Source organism: Montipora foliosa, chromosome 6 (genome assembly GCF_036669935.1).
Source record: "Montipora foliosa isolate CH-2021 chromosome 6, ASM3666993v2, whole genome shotgun sequence".
Taxonomy (NCBI): domain Eukaryota; kingdom Metazoa; phylum Cnidaria; class Anthozoa; order Scleractinia; family Acroporidae; genus Montipora; species Montipora foliosa.
In genome coordinates this window covers 18,447,839-18,470,146 of record NC_090874.1, presented here as the reverse complement: position 1 = coordinate 18,470,146, position 22,308 = coordinate 18,447,839, and the positions used below count along the sequence as shown (strand labels likewise).

Here is a 22,308-nt window from a genome sequence, read left to right as displayed (position 1 = left end):
GATTAACAAAAACGTATACTTGTATAACAAGTTAACAACAATGTATGTAAAATTTTTAAATATAATTTTATGAATGATCTGTTGTTCTGTTAGTCCTTTGTCCCATTTCGATGACACTTGGGTGAAGATGTTAAGTAAAGTCTTCATTTTCTCGTAAAAAAAATCTTTTTTTCTAATACTCTGTGTAAAAAAAAGTATTTCATGTAGTTTTCTGGGACAATGCCACTAAAATGCATGAATAATGCTCAATGCTTTTGCCTCACTAAAATGCTCGAAAAGCATAATGTACAAAAGCCTATGTGTAATGCGTATATTTTTGCTTAAATTATTAAGGTATTTATTCCCAAGAAACTGAACTTTGAATAAAATAAAAGGGCTCTTCTTCTGGTTTATCTTTCAACTGTAAGTAAAGTTCTGCCAACAATGAACACATAATGAACACATTATTTTAACATCTGTCCCATTGCCAGGGCACACTTCCTTCATTGCAGAAGTATTCCTTGAATACGTCTCGCACACCCTTAGCCAACCTGCTAGCATTGTGCCCAGAATTAGGAACTGGTAAGGGGTTCATCTGGAGCTCTGATGCCCGCCAGGACCCAGGGACCACCTCACCAGTTGAGATGTCCTCCTCATCGGCAAGACCCTTTGGTGAGTATATCTGCTTTGACACTTTGCTAGATCTCAAGAAATTGTGCAGGGTCAAAGCTGCCAAAGTTAGGTCTTCCACAAAGGTAGGAGCGAGCTGTATTGGTGTAAGAAACACCCTCCATCTATTGGCCATGATGCCAAACAGGTTCTCTGATAGACGCCTTGCTCTGCTGTGTCTGTAATCAAAGTAATGATATATATCTATATAAGTTAGAAAGTGGGACTGTTATTAATTTTATGAACAAAGAAGGGAAGACTGACTATTAGTATGATCTTTTTATGGAAAGTCAACATATTCTCTCCAAGTGACCACTTCTATTGGACAACCTCCTCTCTCAATAACCTATCTTTTATCAGCTAAACTCTACAAAAATACTCTTTAAGTATCAAATAATGACTACCCTGCATTCAAAACTACTGCAAGGTAGAATTTCTTAATAGATGTAACAGCTGAATTGTTCAACTTTCAGAACTGTATGGTCCACATTATAGCTTCTAAGTTTAGTAAATTATGGCAGGGACACCACACCATAGAAACCAAGGTTGCAATAGTCCTTTAGTAAGGTTGTAGAAGCCTATAAAAATACATTTCCCTGGGATCTTAATACCTAAAAAAGCCCTGCTCCCTGTTCACCCAACAAAAATGTTGATCACAATATATGGTAACTAAAGTATGTGACCTATGGTTATAATTTTTTGCTCCACACTGTTGTGAGAAACACCATTCAAATGTGAGGATACACTAACAGTTGTTAATATAGAGAGTTTTTGCCCATTCAATTTTCTTAGTTATTTATTATATAGACATGAGTGTTTTACTGGTAAATACACCACTCGTATAATTTATACGAAACTACATCTGGGACTCGAGTGGTGTATTTTCCTTTGTCTATTTTAATAACCTGTTGATCAATTATGGATTGTTAAGATACAGTTATAGCCCGCGTTTAAAAACCTGGGTTTAAGAACCTGTTAAACTAAAATTTTCATTTTAAGAACCTATTTAGGCTAAACTTTTAAGTTAGGTTCTTACTGCTGAATTAAGGTTATCATCTATTTAAAAGTAACTTGACATAACTTTTTTTCTTTCAAGCTTAAGTACCATGTTGTAATTGTCTATTGTGTTTACCATTGAAATAATTCCCCAAGTATTTTCAATTACTGTAGTCTGCTATAGTATCAAGGAAAGCTTTCTGACTATCTTCAACTGCTCTGTGGTACAAATCAAATAATGATTTATACTGTATTGTGAGATGACATTTACAATATATATATATATAGTAAATTGCGATGAAATTCATATGAAAATATAAGAACCCATTTTAAGAAACTTGGTAGCCTAAATTTGCTTTAAGTACCATTTATACATCCTTTTAGTAAGTCGTGACACCATTTGCAGAAAGTAACCCGTCATCTTTCACTGATTTACGTTGGATCCATGTTTGATCGCTCGACATCAAATGTCATTGTCTAAAGAAGAGTCCAGGAAAAGTCTATTTTTCCTAGCACCTTATAAATATTACCCAAGATAAAACTGAGAAGATAACCTTTTTACAAGGCTCAAATGGTGGCAATCGTGCCGTTCATCTGTGTAATTCGTATGGGGATATATTCAACAACAGTCACAAGAAGAATATGACTTATCACAAGATACCAAGGGCACCAGAACTGAAGAAATTATGGCTTCAACCAATAAGAAGAGAGGAAAAGTCAGCTACGTATCTTTCCGCGAGTGACGTCATATTCAAAATGATACTGCGACTTATTAAAAGGGTGTATATAAGAACCTATATTGAAGCCTCAAAAGGGTGTGGCTGGTTGCCATAGCAACCATTTTGAGTAAAACCTAAAACATTAATTTTATCTTCTCTTCATGAGTGCAATTGCTCACAATTGCTCTTTCTTCACCATATTTAAACAAACTTTTTAGTCCCTTTCAGCCTATCGCGCCAGAACCTTAAACTGATTTATTTTCCCCATCCCTGATATTTTTCGATTTAAATAAAATGCTACTGCCTGGAGACAGGCCAAGGTGGGGGATGAGCTCTGCTGGATAATAGCATGTTCAACTACATGTATGGGCATACCAATGACTGAGCTGTTGTTGTTGTTATATTCTAGATTCTCACCTATAATTGTAAACCCGCTCTTCGAGACTGAGATTTCTTTGTGGGTATGGCTTCATAACAAACGGCCGTAAAGCGAAAGCGTCATCGCCCACAAGGACGTGAGGCACCGGTTCTTTACCAAAGGGAAGGGGTTTGTCTTCAGGCACTCCGATGCTACACTCCTCCAACTTCTTCAACAACAGTGTTTTGTTCCAGATTCCTCCGTCCGAAACTCGCCCATTTGTCCCAACATCGGCATACAAACATTCGTAATTTGGCCCAGCGACAGCCATTAGCACAACAGAATGGGTTTCCTTATAGTTATAGTAGAATGATCCACTTCCACTTGGAGGGCAAATTACGACATGTTTCCCATCGATTGCTCCGATACAGTTCGGAAACTGCCACATGCGCTCGAAATCTTCCGCAATTTGCAACCACTCGGGACAACTTGTCGGGGTTGACATGTATCGGGCTCCGAGAACTGAATAAATTGCTCGACATACCTCACGAACAATGTAAGAGATGGTCGATTTGCCCATGCGAAATTGAAAATGCAAAGAGCGAAATGTTTCCCCTGTAGCAAGGAACCGGAGTGTGAGAATTAGTCTTGCGGCAGGTGAAATAACTCTGTGGCCACCTACAACTTGGTGTTTGGTAATCTCAGGCCCGATAGCGGTTAAAATTTGTTCAAATGTTTCACAGTTCATGCGCAACATTTCCTTGTAAGCAGCGGTGTCCTCCACTCGCAACTCTTCCACCAATTTTAACATCCCCCTTTCGTCTCTCCTTTTTATCCACTCCCTTGTCCTTCCTCTCTTCCACCAACGCTCTCCAAATTCATCTTCTTCCAACAAATTAATTACGAGTAAACAAGCTGCCGCCCTCTTTCGTCGCGATAAATTCATACTTCTACAATTTGTCTTTTACGGGAAGCCATTTAGTATTTACATTTTTACGCGGGAAGAGCCTGGAACTAGCTGCTCGCGTGACTTTGCTCGCGCGACTACCGGTAAACTATCGTCAACTATCACGATCTTCTTTGGCCGTTTGACCAGGTGAATGATAGTTGATGATAGTTGGGGAGAATCAACTATCATCGACTATCACGCGCCGTTTGACCAGGGCTTTAGTCATGTTCCAGTTGATGAAGCTGAAGATCATGTTTTTTTTTGTTGAAGTTACAGTTACACTTTAAGTTTGTTATCATTGATTATATGTTCTTTCATAGTAATACTGTAGGTGCTGTTCTCTGACATCTCCTTGTAGGCCACTTTCAAAAATGCCATAATGCTCTTTGTTTGCCCTCCAAAATTTTGCATAAGCATTGTTTCAAGTTTCTCTTGGGACTTGAAATGGTCCAAAGAGAAAATAAAAACAATGCTTATGCAAAATTTTGAAGGGCAAACCAAGATATTTATGGTTTTTTTGAAAGTGGCCTATTGTTGTTGCAGGGAGTTTTTTTGTATCAATTCCAACAGTTTGGCATCTGTTTATAACAGCCTGGTCTGTTTCCTTTCCAAACAAATGTGAAATTTTACTTTCATCATTGCTGTTAAAAACCTCTTGTAATGGAGGTCGAAGAAAGTAACTTACTGTTATTTAATTTATTATTTCATTGATAAATCTCTTAACCCATTACTAAAATAATAATAATGATAATAATAATAATAATTTACAAATTCTTAAACAATCTTAAATTTACAATATATAATCTACTAAAATGCTAAAAATTGATATTCACAATCTTAATCTGTATAAATAATAAATTTATATAATAATAATAATTATAAATTTATATAATAATAATAATAATAATAATAATAATAATAATAATTTTGCCATTTTCTCTTATAATGAGATCTTGCAAACACCAAGTTACTTTAAGCTTACTGTCATTTTTAGTTAGACTAAAGGATGTCATACTCCTTCAGTAATGCCACAAAGTTTTGTCCATTACCTTTCAATGGACAGTCTTGAAAGTATAGCACGTGAATATGAAGCACCTCTAAGACTCAAAACAAAGCAGCATTGCTGAGTGTACACCTCCTTGTTGCTTAGACCTTCCTTTTACTGTCATTTAGTGCTTATCACCGGTTTTAAAATGGGTAGCTCTTTATAGTGCCTTGTTTTAACAGTGCTTTAGTCTTTGTTTTCCAGTGCTTCATTTTCAACACTTCCATCCATTAGCTTCTTCAAAGCTTTGACATGGGACAATAATAATTATTGCTACTGACTCCCAGTTTTCTTCTGACTTAGGTTACAGCAAAGTAACATGTGGGTAGAAAAAGGCAAAAATGTTAAGTTTGTCATTTGAGTTGCCTGACAGCAAGTTGTGGTTAAGAAAATAAATTATAGTTTGTACATTATGTTATATAACGAGACCTTTTATTGCAAAACTATGAAAAGTAGTTGTTAACTAAAGTAAGATGAAATATTTAACTTATTGTGGTTTATCTATTTAACATCCAGTTATTTTCATTTTTATACCTGTAAAGTTAATATTATTTATTTGTGAATATTACACAAAGATGGCAACATGAAAGTAGGCATGTGCACTGTGTTATTAAAATAAACTTGCAACAACTACATGTAATTAATGAAATGAATTTGTATTGAAGTGTTGGTTAACGACGAATGAGAGAAGTGATCCTACTGTAGTACTTTGATCCAGACAATTTAAGCAATGAGATTTGAACCCATGACCTCTGTGATACTGGTGGCTTCACAGCTCAGTTGGTAGATCATTGCACCTGCTTGGGAGCAGGTCAATATGCTAGTTTCGAATTGTGCAGCAACAAAAGAACAGTGTCGAGGTTCAGGGGAATAATTAGCATATTGTATTGTTCAAAACAAAGGAAAATGCAAATTATTCCCCTGAACCTCGACTCTGTTCTTTTGTTGCTGCACAATTCGAAACTAGCCTATTTGTTGGGCTCATTTGTTTCCATGAAGGACTCAATGATTGAAATGACTGAATATTGAATTGCGAGTTGTGGACGAATGAGAGAAATGATTCTCGTACTTTGGTGGATAATTAATTATTTTAAGCAATATTGTTGTCTCTTAAAGACACCTGAAAAATTCAGATGGCTCCAACAGGATTCGAACCCATGACCTGCGATGCTGGTGCAATGCTTTACCAACTGAGCCATCAAGCCACACTGTGTTTCCTTCATCTTCATGGAAACAGATGAGCCCAACAAATTGACATGCTCCCAACCATGTGGCTTCATAGTTCAGTTGGTAGAGCATTGCAATGGCATTGCAGAGGTCTTCGGTTTGAATCCCGTTGGAGCCACGAGAATTTTTCAGATGTCTGTAAGAGACAATTGCTTAAATTGTTCATCAAAGTGCGGGGATCACTTCTCTCACTCAACAGCTAATTTGTCTACTTTTTATTTTGAAACGGTGCATAGTTAGTATCATGGCACACAATTTGTCACTGTTGAGAACAAAATTAAATTTTGTGTGAGTGTACCAGCAAATAATGTAAAGAAGGCTCGCAATGATCTTGTCTCTTGTAACTGTGGAGTCACTTTCACTTAGATGTCACATCTTATACACACTGACTTGTCAAGTTTCTTGTTTGTCATCAGCAAGTCACGTTTGTCAAGAGGATATGGAATGAACACCCATTTTTCATGTTTAGTACTGTACCTGTATGTTAAGGAGATTTGTCTGAGTTGTACAAGTGGTAGCCCTGTTTTTTAGTACATCATATTGGAAGGCAAGACCCAGTTGAAACAAAACCTTGTTATGGGAGGGAAAGGGGGGGGGGGGGGGGGGTAAGTGGACAAAATTTGTAGGACAAAGAGAAAGAGGAAAAAAAAACTATTATTGTTGCTGGGCCTTCCTAATAATGCACGGAACCTGAGGTTACCATTTCATCAATAGTTTGGTTGTTTTTTGCCCGTTGTCAGTCTAGCAGCAGTTACAAACAGAAACCAGCAAAATGCACTTGGCCAATCACCACAACCAATGTGACCCATTTATCTGGATAACACTTTAGTGACTGACAGCAGAATGAAAAAAACTGTTGACTAAAATTTAAACTTAAGAGTGCATCTTTGGGCATGTTTACATGGGGGTAAGATTAACCCGGGAAGGTGGGGTCGAAAAATAGCTCGCGTTTACATGCAATCTTACCACCCCAGGGTCCCGGGTGACCTTTCCCGAGGCTACTGCGTGGTCGCTAGGTACGTAACCAGGCAAAATGACCGGTGAAGGACGCATTTTTACTGTCACTAGCTTCTCTTGCTTCAATTTTCTAGTGCTGTGGCTTTCTATTATCACTGTTAATGCTGCAACGCCTCTGCCAAAGGCAAATATATCGTGAGCCGAGCCGACCCCAGGTTGGCAGGTTACCCCACCTTCAAGCGCTTACATGGCAAAATACGACCATGGCTGGGCGGGTTACCACTTCTGGAAGACAAGGCAACCCGCCTCAGTGGGTTTCCCTCGCCTATCATGTAAATGCAAGGCTGAAAAAATACTAGTTTATAAGGACAGGCGGGTTACCCCACCTCTATGTAAACAGGCCGTTGTAATTAAAGGCACAGCAAATTCTATTCAAAGACCTATTTTGCAACAATTGGTCACGTGACCTCTTTTTCACAAACACGATGATTCTGCTGAGTAGATGAAATTATTTTCCGAGAAATAAAAAGAGTAGCTTAAAATACATGTATGCTACAATGGCGATTTTCGTGTTAAGGTATATCGTTTAATTAAACTGGTATTTTTACAGTTGAAAGAAATTGGAAGGATTTGTACAGAAAACGAGACGCTTTGCCAGTATTATTTCTCTGAAAATTTGTATTCTGACTCTGAAGCCAAACACGGTCTTTCCATTTCTGGAATTTATGAAGCCCGTGGTTCACTGAGTTCACCAATTATAAGTCATGTGACCAACTGTGGCAAAAGGCCTAATACGTTGCATGAATTTCATCCCTTGGCCAATTTTGGATGTCAGCTGATACCCAATTTATAAGACACAAACCGGCTTGCGAATTCTGTCCAATAATTTGGTCAGTTAGAGACCATTCTCAAAAGGCAGGTACAAATTGGACGGACCGGATCAACTTGGATTGCTCACCTCTGATCGATGTGCAAAAAAAACTTAATGATAAGGCCGCGAGAAATATTAAACCCTGGCCCCAAACCCTGTTGAAGTCCTGAATTTTCAGGCTTCTCTACGCAATTGCGCGAAGTTAAATTGCGTTCACAGTAATTACGAAGAACACAGCCTTACTTAATTTCATATCCGCAGTTCAATATGTGATTCATTTCATATATCATTTGGCATGAAACGAAAATGCCTGGCATTCTAACTCAGGTCTCAGCTTTATGTTACCATTTCGAATCTGAGAATGTTGCCGTACAAAAATTGGACCGGATCAACTAGGATTGCGCGAACAATGATTTTGTAAACCAAAACTATTCGACGTTTATCCCGATTTCACCAAGGTTAGCTTGAAGATTGAAACCGTGACCTCGCGATACCGCGACGACGCTGTAACCAAGTGAGCTATGAAACCACTGATGTTGGGAACTGGTCATTTGTGAGCCACGGTTAACATGTTTCCGTGATGAATGAATCAACGAACGAAATGATATATGAAATGAATCACATAATTTATTGAATATGATAAAATCAAGTAAGGCTATGATCCTCGCAGTCATGAACGCAATTTAAGCAGCTCAATGTGATTCATTTCATATATCATTTCGTTCGTTGATTCATTCATCACGGGAACATTTGAACTCACAAATGACCAGTTTCCAACATCAGAGGCTTCACAGCTCAGTTGGTTAAGGCGTCACACCGGCATCGCGAGGTCACGGATTCAAACCCCGTTGAAGTCCTGAAATTTTCAGGCTTTTCTACGCAATTGCTTAAATTGCGTTGATAACTGCTAGGATCATAGCTTTACTTGATTATTTTATACACACGCACAGACAAAAAAAAAAGCAAACAAAGCAACCGTATCATCTAAACAATAAGATCTATTCTTCTTTACTGAATGGATTAAATCAGAAAAGAGAGAAAATAATCAGTAGTAATATTCTTAACAATGATCCAAAAACCAGTTCATTCAAATCCCACTCATTGAAGAGTAAAGGAAACTCCACTTCAGCCATGTACGGCATTGTTTGTAAATGACTTCATCATCATTTCGTGATTAGGAGACTTTTATTTATACGTATATAGATAAATATTCACTTAATAAAGTTATAATCATTATGCTCTTGTAAGTTGACTTGAAACTGGATTATCTTACAGTCTAGATATTTTACAAATAATTCTGTTGTTCTTAAATGGGCAAGGTACTCTATTATTTTACAATCAAACTGAAAACAAAACAAAGGATATTACAATATGAATATTAAAAAGTAAAACTAGAAATGTTCAATTGCTGAAGTGATAATTCTACAGAACTCAGATTTATTTATTTGGCACACTTATATAGTACAGCACACTGTGGCAACATATGCAAAAGGTTTTTAATTTACGTTTTCGCCATCTCTTCAACAACTTTCAAAGCATGCTTTTCCAAAGCATGAATGCAATTGGGTATACGAGAGCTAGCAGCTGTAGCGGTATACATGTATTGCGTTAACTTTGTCACCTACAACTCAAAGGAAGCCTCTCTTTGTAAGTTCTCTTCACGTTAGACATCAGGCCTCGGTTGTTCAAAACGTGGATAATGCTATCCACGGGATAAACCACTATTTAACAAATTAGACCCGTAGCCCGCAAGGGCTAAGGGTCAATAGCCCATGAGGCGAAGCCGAATGGGCTATTGACCCGTGGGCCTTGAGGGCGAAGGGTCTAATTGTTTTAGTATCACCCAACTAGTCGGACAGAAAGGCAATAATAAAGTTAGCAAATGCAAGTTAAAAAAACATTTATTTGGGAATAAAACGAAAGAAAGCGTCACGTTTTCGCTACTCGAGGACTATTACTAATAGTCCTCTAGTAGGGTAGCCAATCAAAATGCAGGATTTGCATTAGTCCACCAGTTGGGTGATACTATACAGCGGATAGAGCGGTTTTCAATTGAGTATCGTAAAACTAATACTAAAGTAATTACTTCAGCCAATCACAGCAGGTGCAAACAGCCCAATGAACCAATAAAAATTCGTCTGGCAATTCCATGCAACTTGCTCAAAGAGTGGGACGCGGGTGCAAAGTCACGATTGGTTTTAGTTTTCCTTTTCATTGTTTGATAAACTGGCGCAAGTCACCAATCACTAAGCGTAGCAATTGCAATCGCGTACTTACTCCAGATAGTCATTTGAAAACTGCTCTAAGCACCAGCAAAACCAATAATTGATTTTCATCCAGTGGATGTTGCTTTCCACCCTTCGAACAACCGGGACCAGTTCAGTGGTGGCTTAAAATGAAGCACAATATATTATTTTCAAAAAAGAGTATTATCTGATGTGAACAATTAACATGTATTGTGTATTCACTGAAATCAGAAGCTCGTGAGCTTGAAGCGTTGAACTCTGGTTCAGAGATGGGGTTTTTTGAGTTTAAAAATTTCCTTATTTGGATGTAACGTAGCTCGTGCATTTTCTCGCACGTGCAGCTTTGATCTTATTTTTGTCCATATTTGGGCATAAAATTGGTGTCCTAAAATTTTCCAGCTTTGTTCCAAGGTAAAGAGTTGCAAGTTACACGCTTCAAGGTCATGTGCTCCTGTCGAAATAGAATAAATAAACTTTATTTTGTATATTTTTTAAAATACTCAATCATATGCTATATAATAGTGACTGTTATTTAACAATTAGACCCGTAGCCCGCAAGGGTTACGGTCTAGCCCATTCGGCTTCGCCTCATGGGTTATTGACCCGGGGTCCTTGAAGGCGAAGGGTCTAATTGTTTTCGTATCACCCAACTAGTCGGACAGAAAAGACAATAATAAAGTTACCCAATGAAACTTGAAGAAATTTTTATTTGCGAATAAAACGAAAGGAAGCGTCACGCTTTTCGCTACTCGAGGACTATTACTAATAGTCCACTAGTAGCGTAGCCAATTAAAATGCAGGATTTGCCTTAGTCCACTAGTTGAGTGATACTTATGTATGCTACATCTACAAGTCAAGAAGAGAATAACAGACAGTCTCGAATTATCACGGGCTAATTGCACTATAAATACTACTTTGATTATAAACCATGTATCCAAAACTTCATCAACTCATGTTAATCTGTCAACAAACTGATTGTGAACATAAACTAGATAAAGCCGGTTTCTTTTATAATACACAGACAGTAACCGTACCATCAGGTCACTGCTTTCTATTCAGAAGCAACAAGAAGCCAAGTAAAGGTATTTATGTGGGATTCTGACAGTTGAATGTCGGCCGCTACGAAAACGTGATACCAATGAGATGACAAAAATGGATTTGGTCATCATAAAAAAAAAATAATAAACTGAAAAAACAATAAATAGTCATGACAAAAATGAATTTGGTTACCACAAAATAATAGTTAATTGAAAAAAGAATAAATACTGTAGTCAACAAATTAGGATACTCTAAGTGGTCACCAGCTCAAAAGTAATCATGGATGACACAGCTTCATTTTTTGGATAAACACAAAAACTGATGGCTATGCAACTCAAATAATAATAATATTTATGACAAATGAATGAAACTCAACTAACTCTTAGGCATGGTCTGCCTGTGGCATCCCACCTAACAAACACTCACATTTGACCTGAACAAACCATACTTGATCAAGGAAAATCACATCATATTTAACTTTAATTATTCATGTAACAGACTAGTATAAAATACACTTAATGTGGTTCATAGCACACATTTATCAGTACCAAAGAGAAAACCCTGGAAACTCAATGGACACCTTTAGCTTGTACGTTTTGTTTTCCCGTTTCAGACCACATGATGTTACTCTAGGACACAGTTTCTTTCAAATGTTGTCTTCTGCATGTGCATGTGTATGCATAACTTATGAAAAAGCAAAAGGGAAATTCCCTTGGGAACATCACTTGGTCTGAAATGGGAAAACAAAACATACAAGTTAAAGAGGTCCATTGAGCATCAACACAAAGACAAGATCACCGATTAACACTACCTGCCAATTTTACATCAAGTTTGGGTACCAACAGTCAATGGTCATGATTATCTATCATAACCTGTGGTTTTAAAGATACACACTATTTTCTTTCAGATCTTGAAAATACCGACCTGAAATATGGACAATCTATAGATTGGAACATCAGAGTTTGAATTTTCTCGTCTGAGCATGTGCAAAGTGGTTAGTTGTTCCACTGCAAAATAACTTTATCCAGTGGATAAGTCACGAATCCAAAGTATAAAATATTTACCACACCGAGCACAGTCACCAAAGTGTTAGTACATTCATGACTTAGATTATCGAGTGTACATAATTATATATTCACAGTTTATATGAGAGCAAGTATTGAAATCTTTGGACAAATTGAAACTGCAAGATAGTACCTTACACTGGATAAAGTTATCCAGCTAATCCTAACTGCAGACTGCTACGCTGCCGTGTTAAAAGACAGTCAATTCCTCAAACCACCCAATCTCCCAACAACATGGCCCACCTACAGTATAACATGAGATGGAACACTGTCTAGTTCGTGATATTCATGCCTTATTTTATCTTGTGTGACAGTGACAATTCTCATCCCTGAATCTTTATCATTGTTTATTTGTTGACCAATAGCACTGGTGACTACCATTTCTAGATCTTCGTCAAAACCACCCGCATTCCTATGGTAATGGCCAGCAAAGACATATTTTATTCCAGCATTCTTTAGTTTTGTTAACATCTGTGTACGCACATTTGTCTCAATATTGAAGTAATCGTCTTTTTCTTGAGGACTACCAAAAAACCAAGGAATGTGTTGGAAAATAACAACATGCTTTGGTTTCCACTGGTGGAGAGATGCAAGCTGTTCGTCTAACCATTTGTCCTGTTCAACTTTGTGTTCGATTACCTGACTGGCATCTTTGTAAAACTGACTATTGAGAACAATAAAGAAAACACCTGCCGGAAAATAAGGATTGGTTAGAATTTTGAATTTGAGGGCTTGGAATCAAACTGTATCTCGTAGGTACAAATTTAATTTGGGAGGAAATCTTTACACCGAATCAATGGTTATATTATGCAAGGGCACCCGACAAGCAAATTAAGCCAAAAGCCTTTGAGAGACATTTCTAGGCTCCTTGTAATGTATTAGGACTGTCTAAAGAGATGTTTTTATCACCTAGAAGAATTTGGTCTGTTCGGATATCTTAGCTGAAAATTGAAGTGTCTGAAAATTTTAGGGAACGATATCTTCATTTCAGAAATTGCTAGCTGAATGTGCCTTCTAGGAACTTACCAGTCAACCATTTGCTCATCCGAAACTGCTAGGTGACCTTTTTAAGTGCCGAAAATTGCAAAAATATCCCTTCCGAAAATGCAAGGGACTTACTTAGGTGATGGCTTAGTTAAGAAATCTATAGCTGTTTGGCAAGGTAGAACCGAAAATTCTTAGAACAGATTAACTCTCTCGAACAGATGTTTCATCGAAGATTATCGTTGGTTGCCCCTGTATATGTGCCTGAGGAGAGATGAAATAATACACAAACAGCAGTGGCAAAGAAAAAGAGTATTTATGACAAGGAGAGAAGAGCCATTCCATTTAAAATTGTTTGCTTCTTCAGTAATTGGACTATAACTGTGTAAACAAGATCTTGGCTTCCTGTGTTTTTTTTTGAATGAGTTATGGAATTATTTCACACACAATTCACACACACGTTTTCTTATAATTTTGTTGAATTTTCTCTCAACAGATTGGGTGGAATGGATATTGACTTGTATTGTGATACACTATTCTTGAAAGTAACCACAAGCCACAAAGGAAAACACAACAAACTCAATAGCAAGTGTTAAAGAACAGTTTCCAGTCTAGCTTATATAAGTGTGATATTCCAGATAGGGGCAACTGAGGTCCCTAAAGGACAAAAATAAACAGGGCATTTGTGCAATTCACATTGTAAGTGAATAACAGGAGCTAATCCTCAAAGAGTGCTGAAAGTTGAAAAAGTATGATTATCAATAATTAATGTTGACAGAAATTAGGCTAGTCCAAGGACAGGAAGTAAGAGTTTTGTCCATTAATCTTTTCATTTCTTGCTTCATTTTTCTGTGTGCTTGTCATTCACTGTTTGTCCTTATAACATAATGCCTTATAAAATTCCCTTTTCAGACAAAAGGGATTAATAACAAGAGAAAGCAAAGAAAATATGTTAATTTTCTAGACCACTGAGCTAACACATTGGCTGACTTTTATGCTAATCATAAAAACAAGCCAATCACATTTTTTACTTCCCTTGGGAAATGAGTGGAAAGTTTGTTTTAAAGCAATATAACAGTTATTGAAATTTGTCATCCTCATCATTAATATTGGAAAAGACAGGTACCAGTATGCAGACAGATGCTGTCTACGTCATTGATCAGCATTTGTTGATTTTTATTTTTTCTCTGAAAACTTCTCAAAAAACAAGGGTAGCACCAAGCCCCAGTTGTTCAAAAGGTGGATAATGCAATTGGTTTTGCTATGACTTATCCACTGGTTAGTGATTTATCCGGCAGACAGTGCTATCCATCGTTTGAACAACTGGGGCCAGGGCTTTCAGAAAACGTGGGTTGTTATCATTTCCTAATGAAACGTTTTAAACAATTATGCATTTAAAAGATTTATTTTGTGATGTGAAGGATCTGGGAGGAAGTCTTTGTTTGTGGGACATCAGTAAGTCAAGCAACCCCTGGATTTCAAATAATACCAGATCGTCGCGTCAAAAGCTTCCTTTAGAGAAAAGGGTCTCTCTTGAGCTGTCGATATTTTAAAATTAGAAGCTCTTAACGCAAGGGCCTTCCATGAGTTTTTTCCCAAACAATTGCACATTTATAGTTACTCTGAGTTCGAACGTTACGAAAAAAATTAACGAAGAATTTGAACTCGTTGTTTCCCGATTTTTTCAGAAACTCCTAGAACGTATTCTTCGCTAACCATTTTCCATTTCCCCTCAATATCCAATTGAGAGCAATATAGATAAGCGGAATATGAAACCTTTAATTGCTAAAAAAGCCAGAAATATATAGATTAGTTCCCTTTTTGCAGGGTAGGTCGGATAAATTTCCTACAACAAAAAGAAAAAAAAAAAAATAATAAGGAAATTCAAAAGCTCACCTCCAACCCAAAAGGAGTAGAAGTCATCTCCAAAATTGCTTCTGTACTTTTGCAAAGACTGCTGTGTAGGCGAATCTCCAATGTCATGGTTTCCACAGACGCAAATGAGGGGTATCCTTGGGTCGAGCTCTTTGAAAATCTTCTTAAAATCTTCAACTTGTGGATCGTTGAATTTTTCCCAGGGATAAGCATTCACGAGGTCGCCGCAAACCACAAAAAACCTTGGTTTAGGTGACAGCTTGTTTGCAGCTGAAATGGCTTTGCGTGTGAGGACGATCTCTTTCTCCCAATTTTGTTTTTCTAGAGGGACTTCATCCCACGAATCTATCAAGCCAAATTGTGTATCTGAAGCGTGTATAAAGCAGAAAGGCCCTTTCCACTGTCTTTCTGATTCGTAAGTGAAACCCGGGTATTTTTTTCCAACGGCTTTTTCACGCAAGCCTTCCGCCATCTTCCCGTTCCAACACCTGCTTTTCCTAATAGCAAAGACCTGGCACTAGTGTAGGAAAGACTTCCTGCTTTCAAATTTTTTTAAATTTTGATGAAATTGGGTAACAGGAAAATCAATATTAGTTATCATTCCGTTTGATGTATTTAGATGTGCGAGGCTAACACTTTTTGAAAAGCTCGAGCAGCTTGCAATTATGTTCCTGCTGCCATCCTTGAGCGTGATGGAAATTGCGTGACAAGTTTACGTGATATAAGGTCCCAGGTCATCTGGGCCTCGCTCAAAAAGCGGGGATTTCTTGGATGACGAATTCGTGATGAGACTGTGATGTTCTTTGATCTCACTAAAGCGTCAAAACGATGACTTGAAAGCATTATGACATGGAGAGGTATTCTACATTTAACTAATCTCTGAAGTGACCAAAACGATCCTACCGGACACAATTTTAAATAATAGCTGATAATAGTATAGATCACTGTATAGATCAATGCTGATCATGATCATAAATTAAACTTTAAACTTATGCTCAGCTGGCAAATTTAAGAACGAGCTCCTGTTTTAGTTTTAGTTTATTAACTCGGTGATTTAATGCAGGCTTAGTTTAATCTCTCTTACAAACAATTCGATGCAAAATGTTATAGATTTGAACGAATTCCAATCGACAAATTTGATCCTTGGTACTTAAAGCCTTTCTCTGCTCTTTTTAACTATAATAAATTTAACAATATTTTTCCTGCCTTTTAGGTCCATTACAGCTTTGTGCATCTATTCTTGCGGGGTGAGTATTATTGAGCCTGGGCTTGGCTTTAATACGTTTGCTTCATAGGGGCCAGCATAATTTTGCAACCACTGGTTGCAATATTTACCTGGGATCAAGATAGACCAATAAATGCTACCACAGGGACCCCAAAGCATGGTTAGGGGCATGAGCACGTTAAGTTGACAAACCAGTTTTTTACTGTTGCATGAGTTAAGGAAAATGACCAACATTTTAAGGAAAAACATCCCAGGGATCATAAAAACTGATTTATTGTCATCATACACAGTGGGACTGCAAAACTGAATGTCTTCATCATATAATTTGATGTAATTTGTCCTTTAGGGCTGGCTTCATGGTGTGGGAAATTGCTCATAACATTGAGAGTCTGCTGGCCAAAAATAAAACTAACACAGGTGCACAATTTGATTTGACCATCAATGACAATGAAGAGAAAAGCAATGCAGTTCTGGCAGAATGTGTTCAAGGTTTGTGATGCAACAAAAAGGAATAAAGTAGATATTTAATACCGGTATCTGCTTATTCATTTCCAAGCTGACATGTGATAGGGTCATACTGTGAAACTGGAAGTTTGGTGTTATGAATACAGGCCCTATCTAATTGAACCCTTGTGTTGGAAAACTGTCTGCTGATATTGGTTACTGGTATCATGATGCTTAAAGTGCCATACAAGTTCCTTCAGATATGTCCAAAAATACAAGTAATTAGTGATAATAATACCAACTTTATTCATTTTAAATTCAATGAAAGGGTTGATAACTGCTAAAGTATGTAGCATCTATCAAACAGATTATCAAAGTTAAGGATTTGAGCCTATGGAGTAGTATTGTGGATACTCCCTCGCACCCACTGCAGGATCTTCTTCCCCCTCGGAAAAGCAGAGCTTTGCGTAGTAGATTCCATTCCTACCACATCCCAAGTGTCAAAACAGAGAGGTTTAAGAAATCCTTTGTAAATTATGCCTCTTCGACTTTAAATGAATCCTAATTTAGTACTTTGCATTTTAATACAGTTTAATTTGACTGGAATTTTCCTATTTAATGGTCCGCCATTACTAACTGTAGAAATCTTGAGAGAGCTGGATTGAGGATAATTAAAGATGATGTCAAAGACTCACTAGTTTAAAAATACAATAAGTGTGCACGCCCCTAAATTAATCAGCAGCACTGGAGTTTCGAGCTTTCAGACTTTTAAACTGGTGTTTTGCGTGTATAATAAGCTGCGTTTAGACGCTGCAATTTTAAGCCAGTGAGGCTTTGACGTCATCTTATCCTCGATCCAACCCTCTGAGGTCCATTCGGTCAGTCTTGAAGGTGAGTAATGGCGGACCGTGAAATCTAAAACTTGCACTCAAAGCAAACAGCCTTTGGATATAATTCAAAGCTCAAAATTTTGCCAGTCAGGTGTCAAGCAAACACGCTTTCAAAATCTTAAAAGAAAAAGGGAAGTGAATTTTTTTTATCGCAGTAGCACTTTAAAGGGACACTTCGTCCTGGATATCAAAATTATTAGACTTGAATCAAATTATGCATTTTTGGACATAAATGAATTCTTTTGCAAGTGTACAGGTCAAGCAATAATAATTGTATTTTATTTATACTAGTTGGCAGTTGCTTCCTGTAGCAAGTTTCCCTTTTCAATGTTCTAGACTGGCCTGCCAGTTCTGGGAGAAAGAGGATGTTCATGAAAAAACATCATTTCTGCTTTAAGAGAAAAGAGCTTGTCAAGGAGATTGGATAACTCTGAATGCATCTTTGCTGAAGTGCTACTATGATAAAAAAAAGTCAGTTCTCGTTTTTCTTCACATTTCAAAAGTACTTGCTTTGAATGCTCAACACGGGGATTTTTTGTGGTAATTTCAAGAGGATCGTGAAGGCTGTTTATTTAACTCCACTTTTTTCATTTACTGACAGTAATTGTCCACCATTACTTGGTGCTGTGCCAACCAATAAGCTTTAGGCGATCTGGATAGAGGTTAAAAACTGATTTTTCAGAAGGAGGAAGAAAGAAGTGTTTCTCGAGGGATGCAGTGCATAATATAAAATAATGTTAAGTAAAATGCACTTTCTTTTAGTGAAAATTTCTGGAAATTTCAGTTTGAAGTCATCCAAATGGAAATGCCAGTTTTTGTTCCATTAAACAATAATTATATTAATTTTGAGACCACATTTGGAGACCTGTCCATTTCATAATACCCTTTCCACTTCATTTGTATACATAATACCAGGTTTACTAGTTCAAAATAAGCCAAATATGAGGATCCATATGTTATGGTGAGCACACATTCAAGTTTTCCATCACAAAAATTTTGAAGTCAGGATTCCTACTTATGTTATTAAATACTCTCAGTTATTCTTGTTTCAAGCAACAGTACTGGAAACATTTGCTGCCCTCCAAAGCTATATAATATTTTCAACTTTAAAATAGCCGCTTTCATGCTACATGTATATTGACATGTCACTTTAAGCTTACCAATACCTTATTTTGTATTCATTCAATGTACAGTATATTTAAAGGCTGTTTACGTGACAGAAAAATTTGGGTCCAGACCCGTCAAAAAAGGGGTACGGACCCATAACGTTTGCAAAGAAATGCTGGAGTTTCTACAGGGCCATAGGCGCCTATGGTCCTGTAGAAACTCCAGTGTTTCTTTACAAAAGTTATGGGTCCGTACCGCTTTTTTGACGAGTCCGGACCCAAATTTTTCTGTCGTGTAAACGGCCTTTTAATGCAATGGTCAGGTTACAAAGCAATAGTTAATAATAGTTATTATTCTCCTCTGACCTCACACACTTCCTTCTGAAGCCAGTGTTTTGTCTTCTGTTGTCAGTCAAATTATTTCTGTCCTTACTTGTAATATTCATTGTTTGACCTGCGACAGTGCTATTTAGTGTTACATGTATTTAAGTGTAAACTTTTTAGTTACTACATGTAACTGATCTAACCATGCTAACAGCCTGTGGTTAGAATTAACATACTAATAATATGGTGCGTCTAAAAGCACAGGTCATGGCTCACAGGTCAACGTATGTCACTGCACAGGTCAACGTATGTCACTGCAGCAGATAAATAAGCAACACCAAAAGTGTCTCCTAGCCCAGTAATCACTCTCAGTAATCAAAAATGTTGTTTCAGGTGTAGGGGAAACGTTTGGCTATAACAGGTGTTTGTCAGTAGAGCAGGGACTTCTAGTCTTGACCTGTGGAATTTGACCTGCATTTTAGACCTGCCTGTAACAATACAATAATTAATATTAAATGAAAAACTTCAAGTTATTATTATTTTGTAACACAATCATCACAATAGTCTTGTTTCTTTGAATAATGTACATGTAGTGTTTTACTTACAAGAGTCGATTTCCTCCACCTGTGTCCATGTTTAATACAGTGCCTTGGCTAGAGGATGCATGGAATTCTGCTCAAACAGATGACTGGAACAAGATCTTCTGGTCAAATGTGCATGTACCCGACAGTCTGATCCTCAATTTTTCCAAAGGTAGGTCCATGCTGTAGCCTTATTCTTGGCGAATTAGATAAGGTTGCTCAATTAAAGTCATTCCAGATAATGGAAATGGGTAAGTTTATTCATAGTAGAGCGGTTTTCAAATGAGTGTCGTAAAACCCAAAACCAAAGTAATTACTTTGGCCAATCAAAAAGGATGGAGGCAATCCAGTAAACCAATCAAAACTCGAAGTAATTACATGTAGCCGACATAAAGCATGGGAAAATGTGCACGCGTAAGCTACGATTGGTTTTAGTTTCTACTTCTGATTGGTTGAAAAAGTGGTGCGAAAACTTTGAACAAATAACTGAGTGAAGTAATGCAAAACCAAAGTAATTATCTAATTACTTTCGACACTCAATTGAAAACCACTCTTATCTAAAATGTGTGTGGTGTTGCTACAAGGAAATCCTACACAGAATTACAGTCGGGATAGTCATTATAATGATGACGATGATAATAATAATAATAATAATAATAATAATAATAATAATAGTAATAATAATAATAGAGTGGTTTTCAATTGAGTGTCGAAAGCAATTAGTGAATTACTTTGCTTTATGATTACTTCACTCAGTGATTGGTTCAAAGTTCTCGCGCCACTTTTTCAACCAATCAGAAGCGAAACCAAAACCAATCGTGGCTCGCGCGGGCACATTTTCCCGCGCTTTGTGTCGGCTACGTGTAATTACTTCGAGTTTTGATTGGTTTAATTGGATTGTCTCCGTCCTTTTTGATTGGCCAAAGTAATTACTTTGGTTTTGGTTTTACGACACTCATTTGAAAACTGCTCTAATAATAATAATAACCTTATTAATTATTGTCAAATTTAGAGCGGTTTTCAATTGAGTGTGGAAAGTAATTACTTTGGTTTTGCATTACTTCAATCAGTGATTGGTTCAAAGTTCTCGTGCCAGTTTTTCAACCAATCAGAAGTGAAACCAAAACCAATCGTAGCTCGCGCGTGCATATTTTCCCGCGCTTTGTGTCGGCTACGTGTAATTACTTCGAGTTTTGACTGATTTACTGGATTGTCTCCATCCTTTTTGATTGGCAAAAAGTGATTACTTTGGTTTCGGTTTTACGACACTCATTTGAAAACCGCTCTATGCAATGTGGGGAGTACTAAATATCGGTGATACCGCACCCCAAAAAAATGTCGGCTTTGACAGGAGAGACGGAAGCGACAGAACTTTGGGGAGATCAAACCTTGTGGTGCAAAGATAAGAAGCTAAGCATCTTGACTTGGCACTGGAAGGGAGGGGAGGGGGAGGGTTCAGAGTAGGGAGGAGGAAGAAATGGCTGGTCTGGATATTTATTAGTCCTCGGATTTACAGAGTAGCTTTTGTCAAGCTAATTTCTCCTAGCATTCCTCACCCCAACCTTGAGAATACAGCAGGGAAAGACCAGGCCACAACGCCACAACAGCCTAATACCATCGGTTCCATGACTGAAGATGCAGGAGACGGGACCACGGGTTTATTGTTCTTATCCGAGAAGACTAGAACATCTAACCATTTGCAGATGTCATTGCAAAGGCCTTACGTTCTCCTCAGTTATTTAAAAAAAAGCCCCGCTGAAGGTATGTCCGATCTGGGGCCCAAACCCCAAATTTCCTGCATGGTAGTCGGGCGCTCTACTAACAGAGCTAACCGGTCGGCGGTAGGCTGGGTCAAAGCATCTACCAGGCTAAAGTAACTTTTAGAGCACCTAAGTTTTGTCTTGTTGGATTTTCTCAATGTTTCAAATCTCTCATCTGGAAATTAACTCAGAGTATCGTAAGAGAGGCGTGAGTAACAAGCCTGTTAAAGTATACTCATTGATAAAATCCTGTTATCAAACGTTCGCAAAAAGGAACAAATTTCTCAGCCCATTGGACCTAAAATGAAGTACCGTAACATTCATTCTTTAAATAAGTATAATTCGTTCATTTGTCGCCCTAACGTCTATTTCTTCAGGCAGGTATATATACTTCAAGGCGTTGTGAGGTAAACGTTTAGGGAGGAGGGAGAAATTGGCTCAAAAAGTAGAGAGGAATTCGAAGGGAGATTTATCCCCCTGTTCCTCCCCCCTCTGGAAGTAGTCAAACTCTCGGGAGGGAGTTATTCTGTTTGGGCATCTTTAATGAAACAACGGAGAGGCCCAGGGGCCTCAAGAGAAATCTCCAAGCAAGGAAAGAGGCCCAAACAAGATTCAAAGGAGAAGAGGAAGGAGGTGCGAGGAGGAGACGAAGGGTACTGAACGAGATTACCACTCGTGAGGGAAACCGAAACTAGAACGACAGCGAAAATACATCGATATAGATATGACTTGATTACAATACTTGAATATGCTGGGAAACAATATTTGAAAGTGCAAGTCTGTCCGCCATAGGCAGGCATAAGTACAACATGTAAGCATCCAGTCTCCTTGAAGTTTAATGGGTTCAGCTGGGATTCCGCACTTAAAGGCGAATGTAGCGCCTCAGCGACGTAAAATGTGGCCGGAGAAATCCTGGGGATTGAAGGAGGCAAGGGAAGCTAAATGTTTGATGCCATCGTTGAGAGACTTGGCCGTGATGCAATCGAACTGGTTGGCAGTGG

The 22,308-nt window shown here is 37.8% G+C and overlaps 3 protein-coding genes across 3 annotated transcripts in view; 1 reads left to right on the top strand and 2 right to left on the bottom strand.

Moving 5' to 3' along the window:
- Window positions 1–6: 6 nt before the first annotated feature.
- On the bottom strand, window positions 7–5,581 carry LOC138006888 (uncharacterized). The gene is made up of 2 exons (XM_068853501.1): window positions 2,781–5,581; window positions 7–827 (listed from the first exon to the last, which is right to left on the bottom strand). The coding sequence occupies exons 1-2, from the start codon at window positions 3,665–3,667 to the stop codon at window positions 449–451; spliced, it is 1,266 nt and encodes a 421-aa protein (XP_068709602.1). The 5' UTR covers window positions 3,668–5,581; the 3' UTR covers window positions 7–448.
- A 3,355-nt stretch (window positions 5,582–8,936) lies between these two features.
- Window positions 8,937–15,612, bottom strand: LOC138006897 (serine/threonine-protein phosphatase CPPED1-like). Its single transcript, XM_068853523.1, has 2 exons — window positions 14,999–15,612; window positions 8,937–12,807 (listed from the first exon to the last, which is right to left on the bottom strand). The coding sequence occupies exons 1-2, from the start codon at window positions 15,447–15,449 to the stop codon at window positions 12,362–12,364; spliced, it is 897 nt and encodes a 298-aa protein (XP_068709624.1). The 5' UTR covers window positions 15,450–15,612; the 3' UTR covers window positions 8,937–12,361.
- A 95-nt stretch (window positions 15,613–15,707) lies between these two features.
- The window catches only part of LOC138006886 (protein SERAC1-like), a 30,177-nt gene continuing 23,576 nt past the window's right edge, over window positions 15,708–22,308 (top strand). Inside the window, exons 1-4 of the mRNA XM_068853499.1 lie at window positions 15,708–15,834; window positions 16,191–16,224; window positions 16,549–16,691; window positions 19,612–19,719. Of these exons, the coding sequence (XP_068709600.1) occupies window positions 15,822–15,834; window positions 16,191–16,224; window positions 16,549–16,691; window positions 19,612–19,719 (298 nt within the window). The 5' untranslated portion in view covers window positions 15,708–15,821. The remainder of the gene's footprint in view (window positions 15,835–16,190; window positions 16,225–16,548; window positions 16,692–19,611; window positions 19,720–22,308) is intronic.